At 39.9% G+C, this 23145-nt stretch overlaps 1 protein-coding gene across 3 annotated transcripts in view; it reads right to left on the bottom strand.

Moving 5' to 3' along the window:
• The window catches only part of EPHA3 (EPH receptor A3), a 300651-nt gene extending 287804 nt beyond the window's left edge, over positions 1–12847 (bottom strand). For all 3 annotated transcript variants that reach the window (XM_054046029.1, XM_054046033.1, XM_054046037.1), the window contains exon 1: positions 12671–12847. In XM_054046029.1, the coding sequence (XP_053902004.1) occupies positions 12671–12758 (88 nt within the window). In that variant the 5' untranslated portion in view covers positions 12759–12847. The remainder of the gene's footprint in view (positions 1–12670) is intronic.
• Positions 12848–23145: the final 10298 nt, after the last annotated feature.

The following is a 23145-nucleotide window of genomic DNA, read 5'->3' as shown; positions in this document are numbered from 1 at the left end:
TGTCCCTGTTCAAGTAACCGTGTTCAGAAACAACATTTGGTTCTAAATTATGCTTGCCCCAAATCCTTTTTAAGTAGCTGACTTCTGAAGTAGCCTGATTCTCCACTCATTTACATGAGTATATATTCATAATGGTCCAGATTCTGTAGTGATATTACAGCCCCTTTATGCTGCTCAAGTGGCATAAAAGAGCTGTAAGTTCATGCTGCAAATGCCCAGCAGAGAATTCCCCTGGTATAGGAGAACTCTGCTAGGTCCAACTGTGTTGCTCTGGCACCTTTGCCTCCTCAGTCCCTGGCACAGGGAGAATACCAGGTGTCTGGTCATGCTGCACTCCACCTATCCTTCACTGGTGTAAGCGCCCTAGAAACCCCAGTAGAACCTTGCTATTTCTTATGCTCACCCGCTCAGTCGCCTGTAAGATTTGGTCTTTTGTGCTCTACAGTTCTCATTCCAAATGTGGGCCTTAGGGGGAAATCTGCTGGCAGATTAAGGCAATGCCATAGCCTTTGGGGAGAGACAATTGTAGTGAGAAATGCAGTTTTTCTGCTATGCCCCTCTTATATTGAACAATACAAAATAGGATTTTGTGCAGAGCATTACAAATTTGGCCAATGCCATTTTCAATCTGTGGTTAAACTGCTGAGTACAGAACTGTACAAGCAAAGAAAAAGCCACATCCAAAAACAGGGAACAAAAACAATTTGCCATAAAATTGAGTGCAGCGGCAACCGATAGAGAAAACAAACTGGAGGGTACAGGCTTCCATCATTCTAGCAAAGATCGTCATTACACAACAAATAAACCATGTCCCAAATCTAAAAGTTATTGCTATGAACCTTAAATAAAAAGCACAGCCCAACCATATTTAGATGTGTCAAGTTACCTTTCAAATTATTAGTGTTACAGAAATTCATTTTTATTATATGGTAAATTCTCTAAATTAGTTTAAATCATGTATTGACTTTTTATTACATGTCAAATCTTGCAACACTGATATTTTGCAACTTCTGGCAACTGTCCTTGTACTTCAGGAGCAAGATAATTTTATTTTTCCCGAGTTTTATTCTTTTCAGCAAAAATGCTCCCGAACTCCTTGTGGAGCCAGATTCATGTAGTCAGTTCTTCCTACGGTCGATCAGAGAAGCTACCGAAATAGGAATCTCATTGTAATTCTCGCTCACAGGACTTAATGAGGGGACTCAGCACAGTGATGAGCGCTACAGAAATGCCCACAAATAAAGAGCTAGATTATAAACTGCAATGCCCTAGGACCAGACTAAGAAGGAAATGGTGACTGAATCACAATTTCCCCCGACTCCCAAATTGCTCCATACAGAAAGTATTTTGCTGCTGGCTCAGATCAGTCAAACATTTCCTCACTACCCCTTCTCCTCATTGGCTCAACTAGTGCTAGCTGGTAGCCAAAGGCTCTGTACACTCCTCACTCCTGCCCATTCACTCTCCACCCACTTGCACAGGCAATGGAGATGTCCCGCAGGGCTGTTCTGCTTCCAACTCTGATACCCACTAGATGTGATACCTACACAAGTGAGTAAGGGACAAGTTACATCCTTCTAACTCCCCTGCATGTGTATAGAACAAAGGACAGTTGTGCCCCTCCCCCTACAAAGGCTTGCTAAACACTATGAAATCCTCACACTAAAGGTGCAGAAGAGCAAAATATTATTATTATTGTATTTTTTTTTAAATCATAACGTTGAAAACATTTGGAAAGAAGAATTAAAGTTACTAAAATTCTGTTACTGCAAAACAGAGAGCTCACTGCATGCTAAAAATACTTTCCCCCTCATCTCAGTATGGAGGGTGTTCAAAAGATAGCCATGGAGATGGAAACTAATTTGATGTGCAAACTAATCTATTTTGAGCCTGATCCTACAGAGTGCCAAATGCCCTCAAATTCCCATTGAACTCAGTGGTTCATAGAAAGACCATGCCCTATTTCTCTCAGAATAAAAGAAAAGGCACATTTAGGCATCTCTACTCAGAAAGCATCAACACTGAAATAGTAAATGTGTTGCCAGTCAGGAGAGAGCTGCTTTGGCAGAGATACCTGGTGGATTTTCTCACACCTGTCTGTGTTATTTTGACAATTTGCCTAGAAAATATTTGTATGTAGATCACCACCAGAAACGTACATTTATTTTTCCCAATCTGAAACTTTTACACAAGAGTCGTACAGTGCTGCTAGAACTGTGTGTAACTCACTCTCCAACTGTATAAAAACACATCACTGGTGTGCTGGAATAGAACGTTTATCAAATGGGTCTAATAAAGTTTCCGTTTTATTAGCCTCCTATTTCCTGTCGAGTTGTTATTCTGCCAGTTCTTTTCATTATGCCAGGAATATAAAAATTAAGAATGGATGAGCCTAATGAGGCCCACACCGCAATGCAAACCTTCAACTTACTTTTGTGTAAAAAAATTCATTCTAATTCACAAAGATTTCCTGTCAATTAAACCTATCCTTCCTCCCTTCTCAAGAGCAGTACTTTAAAAAGTAAAAATAAAAATAAAAAAAGTAGACATGAGTACTCCAAACCCAAATGGGCACAATATGTCTGTATTCGCTTTGTCATTCAAATTTTCTCCCTTGCCCTTTTTTCGCTGTTTCCAAATCCCTTAATACCTGAATTCAAGTTCAAGTTCCAAACACTTAGGGACTGATTCTACTGTTACTCCGTGTTAAATCAGGAGTAACTCTGCTGACTTTAGTGGAATTACACTGATATAATCCAGGGTGAATTCAGAATCAGGTCCACAGAACTAGGGAAGGTGTGAAATTAGGAAAAGGCAAGTTTACCCTTCTATAAGGACCAAACATTATGAAGTGCCAAATGCCACACAACTGACTTCAATAGGACCTGAACACTTTCCAAAAGGGCCTCAGCACCTTGCACAATCAAGCCCTAAAATTCTTCCTGTGGTCATAAACTGCACTCCCTACTTGAGATAACTTATGGATATCAGCTGTATGAAACTTTGTATGTAACTGATGGAGTTTTGTAGAATGGGGCCCTTTGTGGGTCTGATAAAGCTGGGATCTACTGTATTATCACAAAAGGCCCCATCCTGAGAGATTCTGAGCATCTCCAAGATGCTGTGTGCCTTCAAATTCTACTGACTTCAATAGCGGTTGAGGACACACAGCATACCACCTCATAGGATGCGGCCCTTTCCATTAGATCAAAATACTTTACCCATATTTGTTAAATATGTCAGCAACTAAAGAAACAACAGCCTCAGCCTCTAGAACTCTTGACAGCAGCAGATGCCATAGGAAGCACAGATTTCATCATGAATAGTATCCACACCTAGAATGGCTCCCCAGATCATGGAAACTTTCCTTATTACTGCACTGCAAACACATTGAAGGCCCTGAGCCTAAGAGTCTTGAACGCATGCAACTCCCAATGAAGTCAGAGTCTTTGAGACAAGGACCAGAACCCAAATAACCAAATGTTTGTGAGCTAATAGGGCAAGTGACTGTTGAATCACACTGGCATTATTTCAGATTTTTGAAGAAGTTGCTTTTCAAAGTTAGCTTAGGCAAGAAAAAATCCTTGCCATTTCTTTAAAAGCACCGAATTAGTAAGATCTATCTATGCATTAAACTATGCTCAGCCAATACGTTCAGAGGGCCATCCAGACAAGTGCACCTCCCATAATTTCATGAATCTCTTCTTCTCTTACAAATTGTTATGAATCAAGTCTTTCAACTTGCACTGACATGTTTTGGCTCTTACCCAGTTACCCATATGTATAGAATATATCCATAGGGCAAATGGTTAAATGTTTTGGTGTGAACTGGGAGAACAACATGCTCATAGCATCAGAAAGCTCCATAAGTGTCATGTTGAGGAAACCAAGATGCTAAAACCTGTTCTATTTTCCAATACACTGATGTCACCAATATTCTATTCTCTTTGTTTTCTAAGTTCACTGAATTTATGGAGGTAATTAATGCAGAACATGTGTGCTGCGCTATCCACATGAAAAATGGAACTGCCCCGACTTAATTTGATGCTGTTCCAACCCAAACCTTGCTAACATTCTCTTGCTCCTTCCACATGTGAGAAATATAAATATTTATAGTAAAGAAAAGGTAAATGCTAACATGGCTGTTGCATTCTTACCCACCCACCCACAGACCTTAACCTCCTGCTTTCTAACCGCCGACCATTAGCCTCCCCCACACATGGTAAGCTCCCAGTATTTCCTTATCGAACATCCCCACCCTTCTTCAGCTGAGCATATTCTTTGTGCATAAACCCCACTCTCTGCCACTCCTTTCTCCACTCTGGAGTGCGAGGCTGATACTGTTAAGCGTACTGCTGATTGAGTGCACTCCGCCATGGCCTCCTCTGGGAAACCAAGGACCAAAGGTTCTCCCTTCTGATTAGAAGTGTGTGGGTGGAAGGGAACAGGTAGGAGGTACAAAAAAAATCACATTTTCCTACCCAAGGTAGAAGAGGAAAGAGAATATTCCTTACCTTGCTCACCTGATCATGGTAGGGGGTGGAGAGGGAGGTAAAGAATAAATAGGGATGGGAGAAATTATGGGGAGAAGGAGCGATTGAGGGGTGATGGAGAAGAAGAGGAGACTGACGAGATTTAGATTCCCTCAATCATGTTCTGGCCTCAGAGTGAACGCCTTCTTTCCACAGCTGTCTACCTCTTACTTCCCCTGGGTACTTCAGCCCTCACCTTCATTGGGACAGATGCTCACTTCCTTTCACCTATTCTTTAACTGGACTTTGGAGTAATGTTTGTAGGATTGGATCCTTACACTCTGAGACCTTATATACCCTAAAACTTTGTAGCTGTAAATTCTCCAGTAGTGCCCCTTGAGGGATGATGACATCTGTGGCAACTACAGTATACACAGGGATTGTATGTTTTTACCATCCTGTCATTTAAGTGTTAAATAGGGTGGTACAAATGCCTGAACCCCATCTACACTGCAGCTTCTACAGATACTGGCACCTGTGGAGCTGTATTGCTGAAGAATCACAGCCATGAAGCTTGCTAATGTAAACAACACCTGAACATTTTAGGGACAGGGAAACTGTTTTATTTATGCCTTAATTCAGAATCAAGCACACTGTCAGCACTGAATTAAGAAATATAACAATGCAGCGAATGAGAGAAGGCTATAGGGGTTATGTATTTATTGGGTTTCAGCTCAAACTTCCGCCACAAAAACAACTTCACTCTTCATTATTTACTATTGGGCAAAGTTTGTGGGAAGCCTGAAAGTTGTGTCGTGAAGGAGATTTTGTGGTTTTAAAATTTCCAATTCAGATAGTTATTCTCTTCCTTAGACATTTGCTGTAAAACATTCTCTTTCCTTAAGCGAATAAATTCAAAACAAACTTTTCAATTACGTACTTAAAAATCAGGGAGGCATTAGAGACCAGCTTTCTAGCAGACTTTTCATTAATATTTTAACATGCGGACTGAGGTAACCTTTTTGTCCTTGCCATCAAGAGGTGGATATAAATGTGGTGTGGGAAACAGGCTGGACAAAAAAGAAAAAATGCTTTCACTGTTCCCATAACATATTACATTCAACTGCCCTGACTGGACCTTATTCCGTAACATTCATCCCATTGTTTTCTTAATTGCTAGTAAGTTTCTACTACTGTTCATTTTGTCTGCTATTATTCTTTCATCAATATTTTTCCAGCAGATTAATAGGATTTTCCCTCCATACTTTGCCTGAAACAGCAGGATACAGTAGTTCAAGAAAAAAGGGAGGCTGGCAGTAAAGTTTCTACTTACAGTTTGTCTCGTTTAATAACATCTCTGCAAGTTTAAGACTTTATTTGGTGTGGTTTCATTCATTCCAGCTGACAGTCTCTCAGGCTGGGGCTTAATTCTTTTGTCTCTCTCCCAACATTTTCTTTGAGACAGGATTATCTTTATTTCTAGTTCTTTATTTCTTTTAGTCACACCATTCATTACTGAGTTTCACAAGCAATCTGAAATCTGTGGGTCCCAATTCTGATTTCACATTGGTTTCACACTAGTAAAAGAATTTCTTGGGCTGGGATTTTCAAGAACACCAAACAGACTTAGGCACACCAGTCCCATTGAAACCTCATATGTCATTTAGGTGCTTTTGAAAATCCTGTCCCATAAATTTCAGTGAAGCAGCTCCTTAATTATACCAGCGTAAAATCAGATTGTGCCCTTTGAATTAGTCTTAAAAGTAGATTTATAAAGCAGTTTATAACAAGTTTTGTTTTTGATTTAGGATACACCTGCAGTTGACAACAGTAGCTTTTATTTTTTACATTTATTTAAAGTTTCTGGAAATAAAAATGGCTGTAGCACTTTAATGGATTTTTAGTCAAACTGATAACTTTTAACTTGATTTTGCTGGTAAGTAAAGAAATTATGAAAATGCTGGAAACTTTTCTATAGCAATAGAAAGGAACTGAACAGGGAAAACTCTTTTTAACAAACATTACCTTACTCTACATCAGCTATCATTAGATCATAACACATGAGTGCTACTTGCTGAGTGCTATTTATTTATTTATTTTGGACTTTACTATTACAGATCTCATAAGATTGTAGTTAAGAAATGTGATAGCAGAACACGCTTTCCTACATATTTTTTCTTTATTTTCTCTCTACTATTGCTACCCTTTCCTTCTTGTAAATGCTTTCCAGCAGCTAAGCCTCTTTTAATAACAAACAGAGCTCTGGTAAAGAGTAAAAATTGATATTGACTTTCCCAATGGAGAATCCCCACATCAATGCCCAGCGGAGCAACCAAATTCTGTCAGATGGAATTGTGTCTCACAAGGTGAAGAACTAATAAGATACTTGTTCTTTGCCCATGCATTTTTCGTAACATGCATACCACCTCCTCCTTGCCTGGTTAATTCAGTAGTTTAGGTGCCTGTCTGACTTTTTAATAAATGTCACAATTCTGGTTCTGTAGAGCACAACTTTGAACTTTAGGAATTTTGAGGGATGTCACTGCTCCTCCAGATAATTTCTTAAAGAAATCAAATGGCAGCCTAGGACACTGTTATAACTAGATGAATAACCTAACAGATGCATAATGGAACTAGACCAGCCTCTGTTTAAAAGTCTTCAGATTGTACTCTCGCATTTGGTAACAGCTCTGTAGTGACCCTCACTGGTGATAAAATCCAGATCTCTAAAAACTAAAACCAACACCTGCATCTGTATTTCTAAACCTTTCATCAAATGGGGATTACAAGAATAAGAGTAGTTACATTCTTTCCTGGAAGAAAAGCTGTATATTTTAAAACAAAATCAAAAGCAAGCCTACTGACAGCAAATTTGCTGAATTCAGCATTATTCCAAGGATGATAATTTTTTGAAACAAATGCCAATATTCCTGCCAAATGTACATGCAAATAAATTGCATTTATTCATGAAACATCAAGAAGTTCCAAAGGTTTTACCTGTTATTTACATGTTTAAGGTTTACAGATAACTGATGATCTAAAGCTTGTAGCTGCATATGCTTTTTTAATACACTGAAAAATTTTAAAACAATCTTCTACCTGTTTGGTTATTTTTTTTTTTTTTTTTTTTTTTAAGTTTTGGGAGGAGGTTCTCTCTGTTGGAAAAAATGTATATAAATAAATTGTGAGAAAGACCTTACATTTGGACATGGTTTGATATTTTCAAACATTTTAAGTAATTTTTTTGAGAAGCATCTTAAGTTTTCCTTTTAACACTATTTTCATTGTAATGTGCTAAGTCAGGAAAGATTCAAAGTGACAAACAGAAAAGGAAACAAATTATTCAAAGTATTAAAACCTCTCAGTAAACCCAGGCATGCAAAATAAAGAATCCACTGAACTTTTCCCCCCTGTAATACTGCATTTTACAAACACCATGGTATGAATTTTAAAGCATGCTCATAACTTGTCTGGTTATACAGCTAAGGATTAAAACACAGCAGCTTTGAATACGATACAGCTGTATAAAAAAATAGCCCTTTCAACCTCACCACTTTAAATCCTTTCAAATTCCAACTTTATTTTTGTTAAAATTTGCGCCTTTATAATTACACTTTTTCAATTAAACTCACAAAATTAACAGACGCTGAACTTTAACTGCTTCAGGAATTATGCCATGATACATCAAAACTGGTCATGATCTAATAACAGCTGACAGAGAAAGATAATGCTTGTTAAAAGGAGTTTTCTCCATACAATTCCTTTTCATAGCTGTAGAAAAATTTCCAGCACTTCCAATATTTCCTAATGTCACTAAAACAAAACATACAAACGTATGTGCAAAGTCAGTTGTACGTGCCACTGCACACACAACACTGGTATTTTAAAAAATGCAACAGCTGACATTGTTAGAAAACACATTAATATTAATAACTCTTTGTAAACAGTAAATATTCACACCAATAAAGCTATGTAATTTAATTGCTGAGTTATGCAAAGTTCCGAGATGGTAATGAATGAGGAAAAACATGAAACCTCATCATGGAAACCTCATATACACTGGAAAGAGGGACTGATTACAAGTTGTTTACTATTTACCAAAATGGAGACTATTTGTAACTCAGTACTGTAAACAAATTTACAATATTGGTCCTCTTTTTGGAGTCATTTTCATAAGAAATTAATTTCATGCTAGATTGAGAGGTTACATGAAGTTTCCTGTCTGCACAGTCAAAATATTATTGAAGCAATTCAGGTTGTCAGTAAAAGCTTAAACAAATTTGCTGATAATCCTGTTAATGACCCAGGTCAAGTGTTAACTGTTGTGGGTTATAAAACAGTGAAATTAAGGTTGCTGGTACCCTCAGGCAAATAGCATAGTTACTGAAAAGGATCAGAAAAAGCTATTAAATTACGGAATTGTATAACTCATTCAATTTCTGGATACTATATAAACTGTTTTGAAAGAAACTGCATCCCTCTAAGTGAAAAAGTGTAATCCTCCAAAAGTAAAAAATACTAGATCCAATTGAAATAATAGTGTCTGTGATTTCTATGCAACTTAAGCACACGGCACATTCTCAACCTAAGGTTTTTCTGCTTGTATGTTGAAAATAGAGGTCAACCCTGAAATGGGGAACGATCCACTCATTCAGATGTTAATTCTGCCTGACATTTTTCTATTACTCAAAAAATGGTTCACACTTCACTACTGTACATTGATAAAGCCTCTTTCGGGACTACTGTGATAGTTTAAGAGGTAAGAAATATGTGGTTTAAAAAAAAAAAAAAAGGCCCAGTATGTGGCAGATTTCTTAAGAAATAAGTTTAACAAAAATTACCTGTTTCCATAAAAGAATAGTTTCTTTTAAATAAAACTTTTGGTGATGGTGCAAAGTATATGTTCCATCTCTCCTACACAAAAGCCCCCAAACTGGATTAAATAACTAAAAAGGAAGTAGACCAACATATAGCTATTACTACTACTATTTTTTCTGCTCTTGCAGCGTTTATATTGGCTGTAATGACCATATTTTACACAATGTTTTAGCACTAAAAATGTTTTCACAAAAATCTGCACAATTCTTCCAGATAAAATAAATCTGGTATAGTTTTGGTGGTAGCCCACAAACCACCCTCAATATGCCTAATGTACAGTAGCAGTTACATGTATTGTAAAGCAATTTTGATTGCATTTCATCCTTTTTAAAAAGACTCAACGATGAAAAATTAATTGGTTAATCCATAGTAAGTTTTATACAACTCACATATGTTCTATTTATCCACGTATGGAGACTGGTCTACCCAGACACACCCCTTGACCAAATTCTCAGTTAAAATTACTATAGTTTGTTCATTCTCACAGTTGGAAAAAGAAAACTTTTCTAAATAGTTACCACAAAATTATATAAACATACATTTCCCCTTAACTTCCTTTTTATTTGGGGCGTGGGGTGCGCTGACCACGGAAATTTAGAGCAAAGGGGTGGGAAAGAAGAAAGGTCGTCAGTAGAAGATTTCAAGAAAAAAAGCAAAACCTTTTTGAACTTAGATTTTTAAACTGCATATTAACAATGGATTGTCAAATGCGTGTGTGAGACTGATGTTAGCAAATTATAAAAACTCAAGTTCTTAAATTCACTGTATCCGCCTAAATATATTATAAAGAAATCAAAAACCTATTTCAAGCCTTCCTAAAGTTACCACAAATATTAAATTGTTCAATCTTAGTTTTATTTTTAGAAGAAACACCTAGTTTTCATTTTGGGGAAGGAATATAAAAATAATACTCAATCTGGAAGATTAAATACTTAACACTGCTGTCCCTTTTTGTTGTCGCTTCTGTTGGCTGTGCAGAAAACATTACATCTATTTCATACTGTATCTTACACAAGATTTTTAAAGTAATGATAAAGAAAAAAACTAACGTCAAACTGGATGAGGTATAATGTACATCATTGTCTTATTAGAAGCTTCTTTGGACAGCTACGCCTAGTACTCATTTCATATTGCATAGGAGTTTTTTTCCCCCCGCACTTTCCTTAATTTATTAAATTAAATCTCAAAGCCAGCAATTTTCAACAAAAGAAAACTTAGTGATATTTTAGCAAAGTTCAGTTCTCAAAAGTCTTTTTGCCTTAATTATTATCTTAGTTTACATTATGTGTCTGCCTGCAAGTGTCATGGAAGCGGAGCTACTCTGCTTACTGCCTAACAGAACTAAATACTTTGTGAAGAAGCTTTTGTAATAAAAACACACAGAGAACGCAACCCCTGCTAACATGCTTGTTTTTATTAGCCAAAATCATTTGCGATGGGCGACTCTATTTATAAAATAGCGTGTTGCTGGAGAAAGGCTTAGCTATGCACAACACTTTGAAAGTATGTTCTATTAAATAACCTCCGAAGCATTCTCCATACAAAAAATATTTATACAGACAATATATAACAGCTGCTCTATAGGTTTTATGATAACATTAAATAATTGACTCTTCCCAGCAATAAAAAGAGCCGATGTAAGAATTACTTGGATTTGAAAAGTTTTAATCATTCCTTAATTGTTTTTTCCATTTTACAGGGGGAAAAAAATCATTTTACACAATAACTGCCTTACCCCAAAAGCAGTTAGGACATCACTCAGTTCATCAGCGTTACTTGGGCACCAAAAATAATGATCTTAATAGCGTGTATATTTTCTTCTCTGTGCAAATGTTATATATAAAGCAGGTGTAGGTTCTGTACAATTGTTTGCTGCTAGAAGTTCTTCATCACCTTTTGACCTCTGGATTTTATACATAAAAGTTGCTCTGGAAAACACTGATCCTAGAGGCTGTGTCCAGTGTCTTGTGAGCAGGAGCACCACCTCTATTTATCCATGGGGAATGGATAGCCTTTTATTTTTCATCTTAGATTTTAAATTAGCTTTCAAGACTGAATGTCCAATGGGTATAATTATTTTGCTGAAATGTGTGTATTTTAATCACATTGAATTTCACGTTAACTTCGCGAAAGCTAACAAAAACGATATGCCAATGCCTTGTTTGCGGATTTTTTTTTTTTTTTAAAAGGTGACTCTTGAGTTAAAGACTGAAATTAAATTGTTACAGCAATAAAAGTAAGTTATCTAAAAGGAGTAGTCCCATTGGCTGCTTTTTTATTACATTAAAAGTTTCTGAAATGAAATAAAACATGACTCATTATATTACTATCATTATGCATATAAACAGGGTTTGTGGTTTAGTTACCAGTAAGGAAATAATTCATTAAAAAGGACAGATGCTATAAGTTAATTTTTTTAAGATACTGAGAAATTAGGTAAATTAGATACAAAGAGATTAGGCAACTAATCATAATTACTAATTAATAAATGAGTTATATTCCTTGCATTAATTGTGAATAAACAGTAAGATCAATTTGGTAATTGTGTAGCTGGGAAGGCATTTAAAATATAACCTCAGTGGAAGAAAATCCAAAATTCTCTACACTTCTCTTTCCTTTTCTCAGTCTTTTCTTCCCTCCTTTATCTTTTGGGCTGTCCAACACAGAATATATACTTTTCATACACATAACTATATGCAAACAAGCACACTGGGCATTACTATCATAGTTCCCGTTAGCGTCACCTATGCTCATTATAGTCTGTACCACGGAGCAGCCCATCACCTTGTGAGATGTAATAAACAACTTCCACCTAGTCTGTGAAATCCGGCCACTACAGAAACACACAGATACACTCTCCCTCTCTCTTCCATCTAACGACCAAGCTCCCTTTACTTGTGCCATGGGTCACGGTCACCACCCCAACATGTCATGCCCCCCCCCCCCCCAAGAGAACTGCCCACACGAACAGAGCTACGTTTTCTTTTTTAAACTTTGCTATAAGACGACAACTGCGAAGAAAGCAAACACCCCTCTTTGTATAAATTAACACACAGCATTGTGCACACTGCTGTCCATTTGCATTGCAATTGAAGGTTATAATTGTTCCAGCTGCCACCATCTGATTTTGCAGGATTTTCTTTTACCACTCATTTGTTCAATCAAAGAAAATCTCAGTCCACCCGCTGAACAAACAGTTATCACGCTGGACCACCTTAAAAAAAAATGATGCGGACCCGGTTTCAAACAGGATCCAAACGTTAAGAAAAGGGGAACGTGTAGCCACTGCTGGGATCTCTATCTGTGCCCGGCTTACTTACCTTCGTTGGTAGGATGGAGAATCAGTTCCCCAAAGCAGCTGAGGGCAGAGCAGATGAGAAGGAGGAGGATGGAGATGTGACAATCCATGTTGCTGGTGCAGAGGGCAGGGAGAGCAGCATATCTTCATGCAGCATGCCACTGATGTGAGAGCGCTGATTGCAGGAGAAGTTACCATGCTCCGCTTGCAGGCTGATGTCAAGTTTGACACTGGAGATAAGGAGGAGTCTGCTGAGCTGCCTTTCTGCAGGCTGCTTCAGGGGCAGCTCGCTGGGTCCTAGTGCACCTCCCCCACTCCGAAAGGACAAAGGTAACACAGATCAAGAAGTGATCAAGTGGTCAGAGTCAGGGGTGCTGGGAAGTGCAAAACTGGGAACCAAACTAGAAGAAAAAATACCCAAAATTATTTAAAAATGCAGCACCGGCTTTAATGTAGGTTGCTCTGTTTTAATGCTGTTTGCAACATCCTTCTCTGAAGAGATGGGAAAACATCTCACAAATGGGATGTGTGAGAAAGAGCAAACAGAGTGCAAAATAAAAGTCGCCTTGGGCTCCAAGCCCTAGGATAAGGAGAGGAAAGGCAAACTTCAGCTGCAAGAGAAAATCAATCATACCTGTAATTTACAGAGGCTCATAGGAGCAGAGATGTTAGTCACCCTCCTTCAAAAATAATCGCTAAAGGTGGATCAAAACTGCCTCCCACCCCAACCCATAATGCTACTTAGATCCCTAAGCACACCTGAGAAAAACCCTTGTCCTAGTCACACTTGCCTCTGCTTTTTAAAAGAACAAAGATCCCACATACATTCCCCAAGTAAAAGAGCCCCTCTTATCCCTCATTCACTTGCTGCCTGTCAGTTCCCAGGACCCCTTCCACTCCCCCTGAAGTCCCAGACCAAGCTGGTTACAAATATTTGGGCCTTAAAATTACACATTCAGAGTCCAGCATTCACACAAGCAGCTCCTTCATAACACAGTGTTCAGTTCCCTCACGGCTTCACACAGTGTGATCATTCTGTGGTGCCACATGTAAAAATAAGCATAATACAAATCAAACACACACTACCTACTAATAAATCACAGGAGCAACCCCCTTCACATGCTGCATTAAGCAGCTCCTAGGGCCTCTGCAATAAAGGATGACATAATTCACATAGCTCAGGACTCTCGGTTCAACATTTCATCCATTTACAATCTGATAATATTCAATTACTATTCTTTCCTAGGCTGAACACAATTGCAAAAGTAGTAATGCTATCAGAGCTCAATACTTCCATGGCAGAGTTATTATAGAAATTGTCAATCTCATTCTTAATCCCTGTGCTGCCGAGGGTAATTGTAGCCTGTTCTGCTTCAGGAATTTTGTGATTGGGGGGCTAAGATAATTCATATCCCAATGACTATGTTCTCTTTGAGATAGCCTATAGAAACTATTGTGTATTAGCCCCTCATTTCCCCTATCCACAGCCCTGCTCGTTTTAGTGGCACTAAGGCTTTTGTGGCTTTCTGATCTATCAATCAGAAGATTCCACCCACAATGTATCATTTTAATCCAGTTCATTACATAACTATTTTTTTTAAAATGTCTGCTCTATTTCCCTCATCATAGGCCCCAAATGAGGCCATCCCTGGGTCTGCCAGAGGAGAATTACAGGCAGCTCCTGCTAGAGCTTATCAGCGCTACTCCATGTGTCTGCCAGAGGGGATCACTACAGAGCCACAATTGCTGAACTGTTTCATTTTATGGATCACTTCTTCGGATTGAGACACTCTTGTGGGCACCTTCCCTCCCAGCCTTAGTTACTCAATCTCCCTATAGCAATCAGTGATTGGCCCCATGGAAAGATCTCATAGCGGAACAGTCGGGCTTTAATTAAGCCAGTTTATTCTAGCTCTGCAATCGGATACTTTTGGCAGGTCATCCTTTTGATTTCTTTTTGGACACTGCTCACATTGTCACTAGGTAGCCATCCTGTTGCCAGCGGAAGTGGGGGATTGAATACACTTTTATTATTTGCACCAAGACTGTGTATCCATTTGTCTTTCTATGTACATGCAAAGCAAAGTCACTTGTGCAATCTACACAGACAATAAAATAAAGGGTGGGAGAAAGGAAATAGTATCCCCATTTTACAGATGTGGAACTAAAGCACAGAAAGATTAAGTTACTTGCCTAGATTCTCACAAGAAATCTGTGGCAAAGCCAGGAATTGAACCCAGGTCTCAAGTCCCAATCCGGTATTTTAAGACACAGGATCAACCCTCCGCTGATGTACACAGGTAAGTCAAGAAGCACAGATGTACGTCCCTGGGAGCTCCGCTGGTCACTGTTGTCAGCAAGATCCCCTGGACACTGCTGTCTGTAGCACCCATGGTTGTGTGCATGGTGCCAATCCATGTTGGCTGTTAGGCAACACAGCACAGGAGTTGTAGAAAGAAGGAAATATCCTCAAAGAAGAGTGGGATGCAGTACTGCAAGAGGGGCACTCTCAGCCTTTTGCTTACACAGTACCCATAGGCCTAACAGAAGCCATTTTTATCAGCCACAGTCCTTTGCCACTCCACATCTGTTAGGTAAGTGTAAGTAGCTGATGACATGGAGGCACAAGGACAGACAATGAGCAGGGTGGGATATACCTTGTCCTCTACCAGCTCCATGGAGATAAGACAGAAAAGGTAGTTTGGTTCTGCTCTCTTTTCTATCTCTCTAATTTTGGTATCATCCACAAATTTAATCACACTTCAGTTTGCACCAAGAAAATACACGAAACAGTCACACAGGATGAAAAAAACTGTGTTGGAGTTTTGTTTTATTTTGAACAAGAGGGCAGTTCTTGAAAGCTGAATGGATTCTCTGTCCTTCTAGACCCTGAGCTGAGTGAATACCCCCAAACAATTCCTATACATATTCACTCAGCTAAACATTTATCTCATTCCACTGGTGTTTCCACCTCCTTAGTAATCACTTTCTGGGAACCTTTTACTGAATGAGCGAACCAGCAGGAATAAGCATGGAAATAATGTATTTAAAGCCAGTATTTCCTAGAGTGTTAGACATTGCCCACATGCACCGGGAGACAGACTGACACACCTCTTAATTGTTCTCCAGAATCTAAACTCCAAAAATGTCTGTCTCTAGCTGTTATGGTTGCAAAGAGAGCCTTCAAAATATGGAGGGTAACTTATACAGAAATGTCTTCCCGAGTTTGCAGAGAGCCTATAACTATAGCTTTCAAGCAGTAGTTTCCTTAGTCATGGGTGCTTAATTAAAGACCAATTATAATTTAAAATGTCAGCATTGTTAATTATTTCACTGCTCAAAGCATGAAAAATAAGAGTAGAAGGATCATATTATGAATATCTATATCAATGTTTCCCACAGTGGGGTTGGAGTGGGGGCCATGGAAGATATTGGTATTGCCAAACTCAAGCCTTTAAAAATCGAGTCAGGATGCCCCCGCAAAATGAGGGTTATTTTAAAATAATATATGTGGGGATAAGTTTTCTCTGACTTCTAGTTTCTGAGTATTTAAGGTGCATTGGGGTCACATTTCCAGGTCTTCCCCCCCCCCCCCCCAGAAAAAATGCTGTGAGTTTCATGCAGAATCTGGATTCCAGCAGTAGGGCATTTAAGGGGAGGAAAACCCCTTAAATCTCAGGCAATAAAATTGTGAGAGTTGGCACCCTGTAGGTTTTTATCATCAGATGGTGGAATTGCAGGGAGTGCAATTGGTTTCATTTTGCTTAAGGGGCACAGCTTTCCAAATACTGAGAGTTACTGTTTTAAGCAAATATCAGACATTCATGGAATACAAATTTTGGATTTGTAACCATATCTACAGTAGACGACTTATGCAATCAGGAACACAATATCAAGTGAGCCAATCTACACAGATCCCATTTGGGATTTCATGTATTGACAAGGAATAAATCTCAGATTAAGAATGATTAACATATATAATTCACAAACAGAAGGAAAGGTAAAAATTCTATTCTTACTACAGTATATCCAAATGTATAGTCTATACTGGTATTCTGTATAATCACTGAGTATACATGGCAAGATCTTCTCTCTAGCTTCCATAAAATCAATCTAGAGAATCACGTAAGTGTGATTTATGGTTTTCTGCCAACATTATATTTTTTTAAAAATACATTAGAGATTAAAATCCTTCCTAAACACAAATTTTATCTCATACATTTGTCTTTCCTGAACAAGAAAGCGAAACATTCTTGTAATACGAAGATGTGGGGTGGGGGGAGGAGGATCACATCACCAGGACAGAGCACTCTAGACCTCATGCTCGCATACAAAATAGGAAAACAACTTTCTATCTGATGAAAAATATTACAGGATTATTAGAAATAACTACAGAAATAATCAATCACTTCATCCATTGGGACTATAAATCACAATCTGCTTCCAAAAAAGCTTTTTAATATCTGTGGAGCTTGATTTGTACTTTTAATTAATTGTATCACACAAACTTGCATCTAATCTTCAAGATTTAAAATCAAAATAAATATCACATAGTCAAATGTAAAGTCAATTTTTGCAAAAGGTCTAACCAGCCTAGAAGACTTGAAATCCTCCATTTATGCATCTAATAGGTACAGCAGCACTCGTACAAACTTCTCCATGATGCCTTGCCAATATGCTTGGCATCCTTGGGCTGATGGGATCAATTTTAGGGGTGACAGGATGCTTCTGCCTGCATGTTGCTTCAGTCTTCAACCTCTGTTGCTAATTCATGCCATCCTGGGCGTATATTGTGAGGTGGATCCCTCGCCACCAGAAGTTGGATCGACACCACCAGCTCATTAAACATAAGCCACATAGGGCCACATTTTCTTTAAAAAACAAAAACAAAAACAAACAAAAAAAACCAAACCACACACCTGTACCCAGAATCAAGACCAGATTTTAAAAAGAGCTCAGTTTCCATTTAGGCACCAAAGTAGCCAGATTTTTTTTTTTTTTTTTAAATTCATCAGGCTGAATGCTGAGCTGTCAACATTTCGGCCCTAAAGTTTCATAATGGGAACTGCTGGGTGCTGAGCTCTTGAGAATGTAGTTGTGACAGACTGAAAATATCTTGTAATGTCCTGATCCAACCTTCTGAAATTAAGATAAACCTTAGTGAATTAAGGTTAATACCTTTAGGGTCCATTGTATTAAAATGTGATTGTGTACGTGTTATTGGGGTATTGTATGTACTTTTTCTAATAGGAGGAGAGATGCTAATATACTTACTCTGTTATTAACACTTTGAAGACCCCCCTCTGAAGAGGTATGAATATATACTAGTTCAGACTGGATTCTCCAGGGACTGACAGAGATAGGGCTTTTGGATAAGTAGCCTGGTTTTAAACTGTCTCAGGCCTTCCTTCCTGATCCAGCAAACAGACAGACCCTTGATCCAGAGAGTGCCCCAGTTCTTAGGGTAATGTTGGAAGGACTGGGCCTATTGAACCCTCATAAGACTGGGTGCTTGTTCTGAGCTGAAACTGTGATGAACTTGTTACAACAAGGAATCCCCTTTGGGTTGGAGGTCTGAAAGATAGTTCCTCACAGAATCCTTGTCAGAGTTGCTGTGACCTCTTGTAAGCTTATTAGAATTAAGATTGCCAACTTTCTACTTGCACAAAACTGAACACCCTTGCCCTGCCCCGCTCCTCCTCCGAAGCCCTGCCTATGACCCACTCCTTCTCAAAGGCCCCACCGCTCACTCACTCCACTCCCCCACCCTGTCACTCGCTCTCCCTACCCTCACTCACTCATTTTCACTGGACTGGCTTAGGGGGTTGGAGTGTGGGAGGGGGTGAGGGCTCTGGCTGGGGGTGTGTGGGATCCGGGGTGCGGCCAGAAAAGAGGAGTTCTGGGTGCAGGTGGGGGCTTTGGGCTGTGGCAGTGGGTTAAAGATGCGAGACAGGGTGAGGGCTCTGGTGGTGAGTGCAGACTCTGGGCTGGGGATGAGGGGTTTGGGGTACAGGAGTGTGCTCCAGGCTCAGACTGAGGGGTTTGGAGGGCAAGAGGGGGATCAGGTTTGGGTAAGGGGTTGGAGTGTGGGAGAGGGTCAGAGGTGCAGGCTCTGGGTGGCGCTTACTTCAAACAGCTCCTGGAAGCAGTGGCATGGCCAGGTGGCTCTGCATGCTGCCCTGACCACAGGCGCCACCCCCGCAGCTCCCATTGGCTGCAGTTCCCAGCCAATGAGAGCTGCAGAGCTGGTGTTTGGGGGTAGGGGCAGAGTGGGGAGCCCCCTTGCTGCCCCTACACGTAGGAGCCAGAGGGGGGACATGCTGCTTCTTCCGGAAGCCACACGGAGCCACAGCAGGCAGGGAGGGAGCTTCCCTTGGTCCTGCTGCACTGCCAACTGGACTTTTAATGGCCCAGTCAGTAGTGCTGACCAGAGCCACCAGCACCTTTTCGACCGGGCTTTCCAGTAGAAAACCGGACACCTGGCAACTCTAATCAGAATGCATGTACTTTTTAATTGTTTTGATACATTTCCTCTGTAATCCTTTTAAACTTAAGAATAAAAGAAGGCATGTATAAAAAGTGCTTCATGGTACCTTTTATAACGGTAGCAATGACACCTGTTAACCAACTCTGATGAGAAAGCAAGCAGCTGGCCTTAGACAGTCTGTCTCTGCTGGGGATACCACAGTATAGGCGGGGAACGGTGCAGCCTGGAAATACCCCAGCCCAGCCAGAAGATGGGTCTCCACTCAAGAGAGGCAAAGGCTAGGTAGCTGGAAGTCTGAGAGCAGGTGCCCTTGCTGGACCACTGTGGGAAAATACAGGTTCAGTTGCCCTGAACTGTGAGACTAGCCCCTCACAATCATCAAATGTCAACAATCCACATCCACTCTTAGAACTGGTAACCAGGCAGGGAAAAGCTGCATGTTTGATTACCATGCCCTGAGCCAGCCAGCCTCCAGAATTGGTCATTTTAAGTACTGTATGGGAAATTCATTAAAGAAATACACACCTAAGGCTTCCCATGCTGTACAGTATTCACCAACATCATAGCATTCATTTGAGAAATGTTAAGGAATAAGGGAAGTGATCTAATAAATAAAGAAGATGAATGAAGTATAAAAAGTTACTTATTTTAAACTGAACTTCAACCGTTTAATCAATTCTAACATAATAATTACTTCAAAATTCACAAAGACTATCTGATTAACTAGAGAGGAAGCAAAATTAATTCAGCTTTGAACAGCAACTTAGCTGCAATCTTAATTAAGGAACGGCTAGGCACAAATTCCATAATAAGAAAAACACGTGACTTAAAATGGGGATGGAATATATTAGGAAAGCATATGAAATGTAATTGCAATTAAGCTGTGCATTTTCTCTATAAAGGGTGAATCATTTGCTAAGTATGCAATAAAAATGAGTCAGTGCACACACTTATACTGACTTTACCTGAATTTATTTATTTCTAAACAAAAATGTATATTAGTCATAAAAGATAAGCTTTACTGGCAATATTGGCAGTTTTCAGGGAACAGCAAACTTTAAGAGAAAAAAAGAATTACTGGTTTGTATGAACACTTGTCAAATACTAAGTAGAAATATATGCACAGGGGGAAAAGTGTCACGGTAATATGCACATACAAGTTTCAACTTGGATTGAATGTGTACAGGAAAATTATATGAATCCTAGAAAGTAAGGGGGTGTTTAGAGGTGCTGGCAGACCTCAAGACTGGAGTGGTGTGAATGATGGCACTAAATTTTTGTAGGATTGGAGCAAATGTTCACAGGAGATTTCTCTTATAAAGAAAATGTCATCTCTTGCGCTGCTGGACATCAAAAGGTGAAATGATGTTCTGTTGCCTGTCATTCATTCCATTGCTTCCTCCCAAAGTATATTGTCAAGCTTAGGACCAAAATTGAGAGAGACTAAAAAACAAACATATTTCATGACATCATTGATACTCTCACTTTCTATTCTTACAGGAAGTGGGTGGGTAGAATTTAAATATTCGCCTGAGTTTTTGGAACCAGGCTTGCTCATAAGACTAAGATGCTTAATGCCTACTTTGCTTCAGTCTTAACTAAAAGGAATAATTCTTCTTATTCTATGGCCTGGTCCACACTAGCCCCCCATTTCGAACTAAGGTACACAAATTCAGCTACGTTAATAACATAGCTGAATTCGAAGTACCTTAGTTCGAACTTACCGCGGGTCCAGACGCGGCAGGCAGGCTCCCCCGTCGATGCCGCGTACTCCTCTCGCCGAGCTGGAATACCGGCGTCGACGGCAAGCACTTCCGGGATCGATCCCAGAAGATCGATTGCTTACTGCCAGACCCGGAGGTAAGTGTAGACCTACCCTTAACACAATCCATATTAACAACAAGGGGAAGGAATGCAAATTGGAATAGGGAAGAACAGGTTCAAGACTGTTTACATAAGTTAGATATAGTCAACTTTGCAGGGCCTGATGAAATTCACCCTAGGGTACTTAAAGAACTAGATAAAGCAATCTCGGAACTATTAGCGATTATCTTTGAGAACTCATGGATGACAGGTGAGGGCACAGAGGACTGACTAAGGACAATCTTAGTACCTATTTTTAAAAAGGGGAACAGAGAGAATCCAGGGAATTATAGACCAGTGAGTCTAACTTCCATAGCTGGAAAGATAGTGGAACAAATTATTTCAGTCAGTTTGTAAGCACCTAGAGGACAATAGGGTGACAGGTAATAGCCAACATGGATTTTGGGGAGGCAGGAATTAACCCCAGAATCAAAGATACACTCAGATTGCAACATCAATGACTATCTGGGCAGCAACAGAACTCAAAAAAACAGGACTATTCAGAGGTCCCTATGCAGAGTCACACATACAACTCCAGCAGCAGTACAATATGCTATGTCCCCAATGCTTAAATATACTTAGTAACACTATCCAACAAACAGTCCACACTACAGCCATCCTATGTCCATTAGTCCCAAAACAACATCCCTCGTGTCCGTGGTGGTCACTGATGGTTGGGTACAGTGTAAGCTCAGAGTGGTGGATCCCAGCCTCTGCTGACTGTCCCTCTGCTTGTCATGGTTTCCTCCCCTGAGTCCAATTCACTCTTCCAGCTTGGCTATAGCTGTGTCCCCCTGGCCTGACACCTAGCCCCAGGTACTGGCTGTGTTCAACTCTGTGTCCTCTTGGACCATGTGCTCTCTGACCAAGCTGGCAGCCTTCTCCCAGCATTGCCCCTGTGCCAACTGATTGGCCTCGTACTGACCAGATAGCTTGTCACCAACCTCCACCCCTACCTGGGCAGGGCTGAGGCTCCTGCTCCAGAGGGATATTGCTCTCCACCAGTGACAAGTGAGTCAGGGGTAGGATTTCCTCCACCCTTTAGCCAATCAGGATTTAGGGGCAAGGGGCCAGCTCCACTCATTACATGCCCCTTACTCAATCCAGGCTCATGAGGGGTAGGCTGGGTTTTCACACTGCTCACATTCATATGTGAAGTGGGGACACCAGTGTCACAAAAGAGCCTTAAGACGCACCGTTTTGTAGGATAAAAGAAAAAGATGCCAAGAGAGCACGTAATGAAGGGCCTACCCCTCCTCACTGATGGCAGGAGCAGAAGGACACAGGGGCCCAGAGTGTCGCACACGTAATTGTCGGGGAAAAATCTAAAGCCCAGTTGGCCCCTCTCTTCCGTGTGGCTAAGCTTTGAAATGGAGCTTGCAAGACTACTTGGCTTTTGGATTGCATGCTCCCTTTTATGTTCTGCCCTGGCTAATGTTCAGTCACGATAGAAATGCCAACCCCATTTAGAGTTACGTTTTATGCAGTCCCAGAGAATTCCCTCAAAATACAGGATGAGACAAAAGTTGAGAATTGTTAAGAGAGATGGGAACACTATCCCTCAGCATAAAGAGTCTTCTCCTGGGCTGCCTATCCCAAAAGGCTCATTTTAGGACAGCAGGTGCAGACGCTCACGACCTCTATTTCTAGTGTGCTATACATACAGAAAAAAACCATTAGAACCTTTCTCCCCCCTGTTCTGCTAAGAAAGAGTAGACTGGTACACTTTCACTGCTATGCTATGCCCAGCCCTGAAAATCCAAAACTGGGCTCTGTGTTTTCTATTGAGCTGTCAACTAAACCAAAGGCGAGAATTTATGCATGTTAGTAGGATGGTACCAAAAAAGGTGTTGAAAGCTAAATTTACTAGTCATTTCTATCACTGACTTAAAATAAAGTTGTCAAAGAATGTCACTGAGACTGAATCTGTCGTATCTCTAAGAGTGTTAAAGGGAGAAATCAAAATAACATTCATCTTCCAGAATCAGAATAGCTTCTGTGACAGATGTGGAGCTGCTATGTAATAATGTTATGAATACTGAGATGTAACAATTTTATTAACCTGGTACGTGATCTGGGCAGGGAAGGTAAGTTATTGTCTATTAGGATTATAAGACTGCCCTGTATGAATGCATGGATCTAGCATA

The sequence above is a fragment of the Malaclemys terrapin genome, chromosome 1, assembly GCF_027887155.1.
Source record: "Malaclemys terrapin pileata isolate rMalTer1 chromosome 1, rMalTer1.hap1, whole genome shotgun sequence".
Taxonomy (NCBI): Eukaryota; Metazoa; Chordata; order Testudines; family Emydidae; genus Malaclemys; species Malaclemys terrapin.
This window is presented reverse-complemented; position numbering and strand designations above follow the sequence as displayed.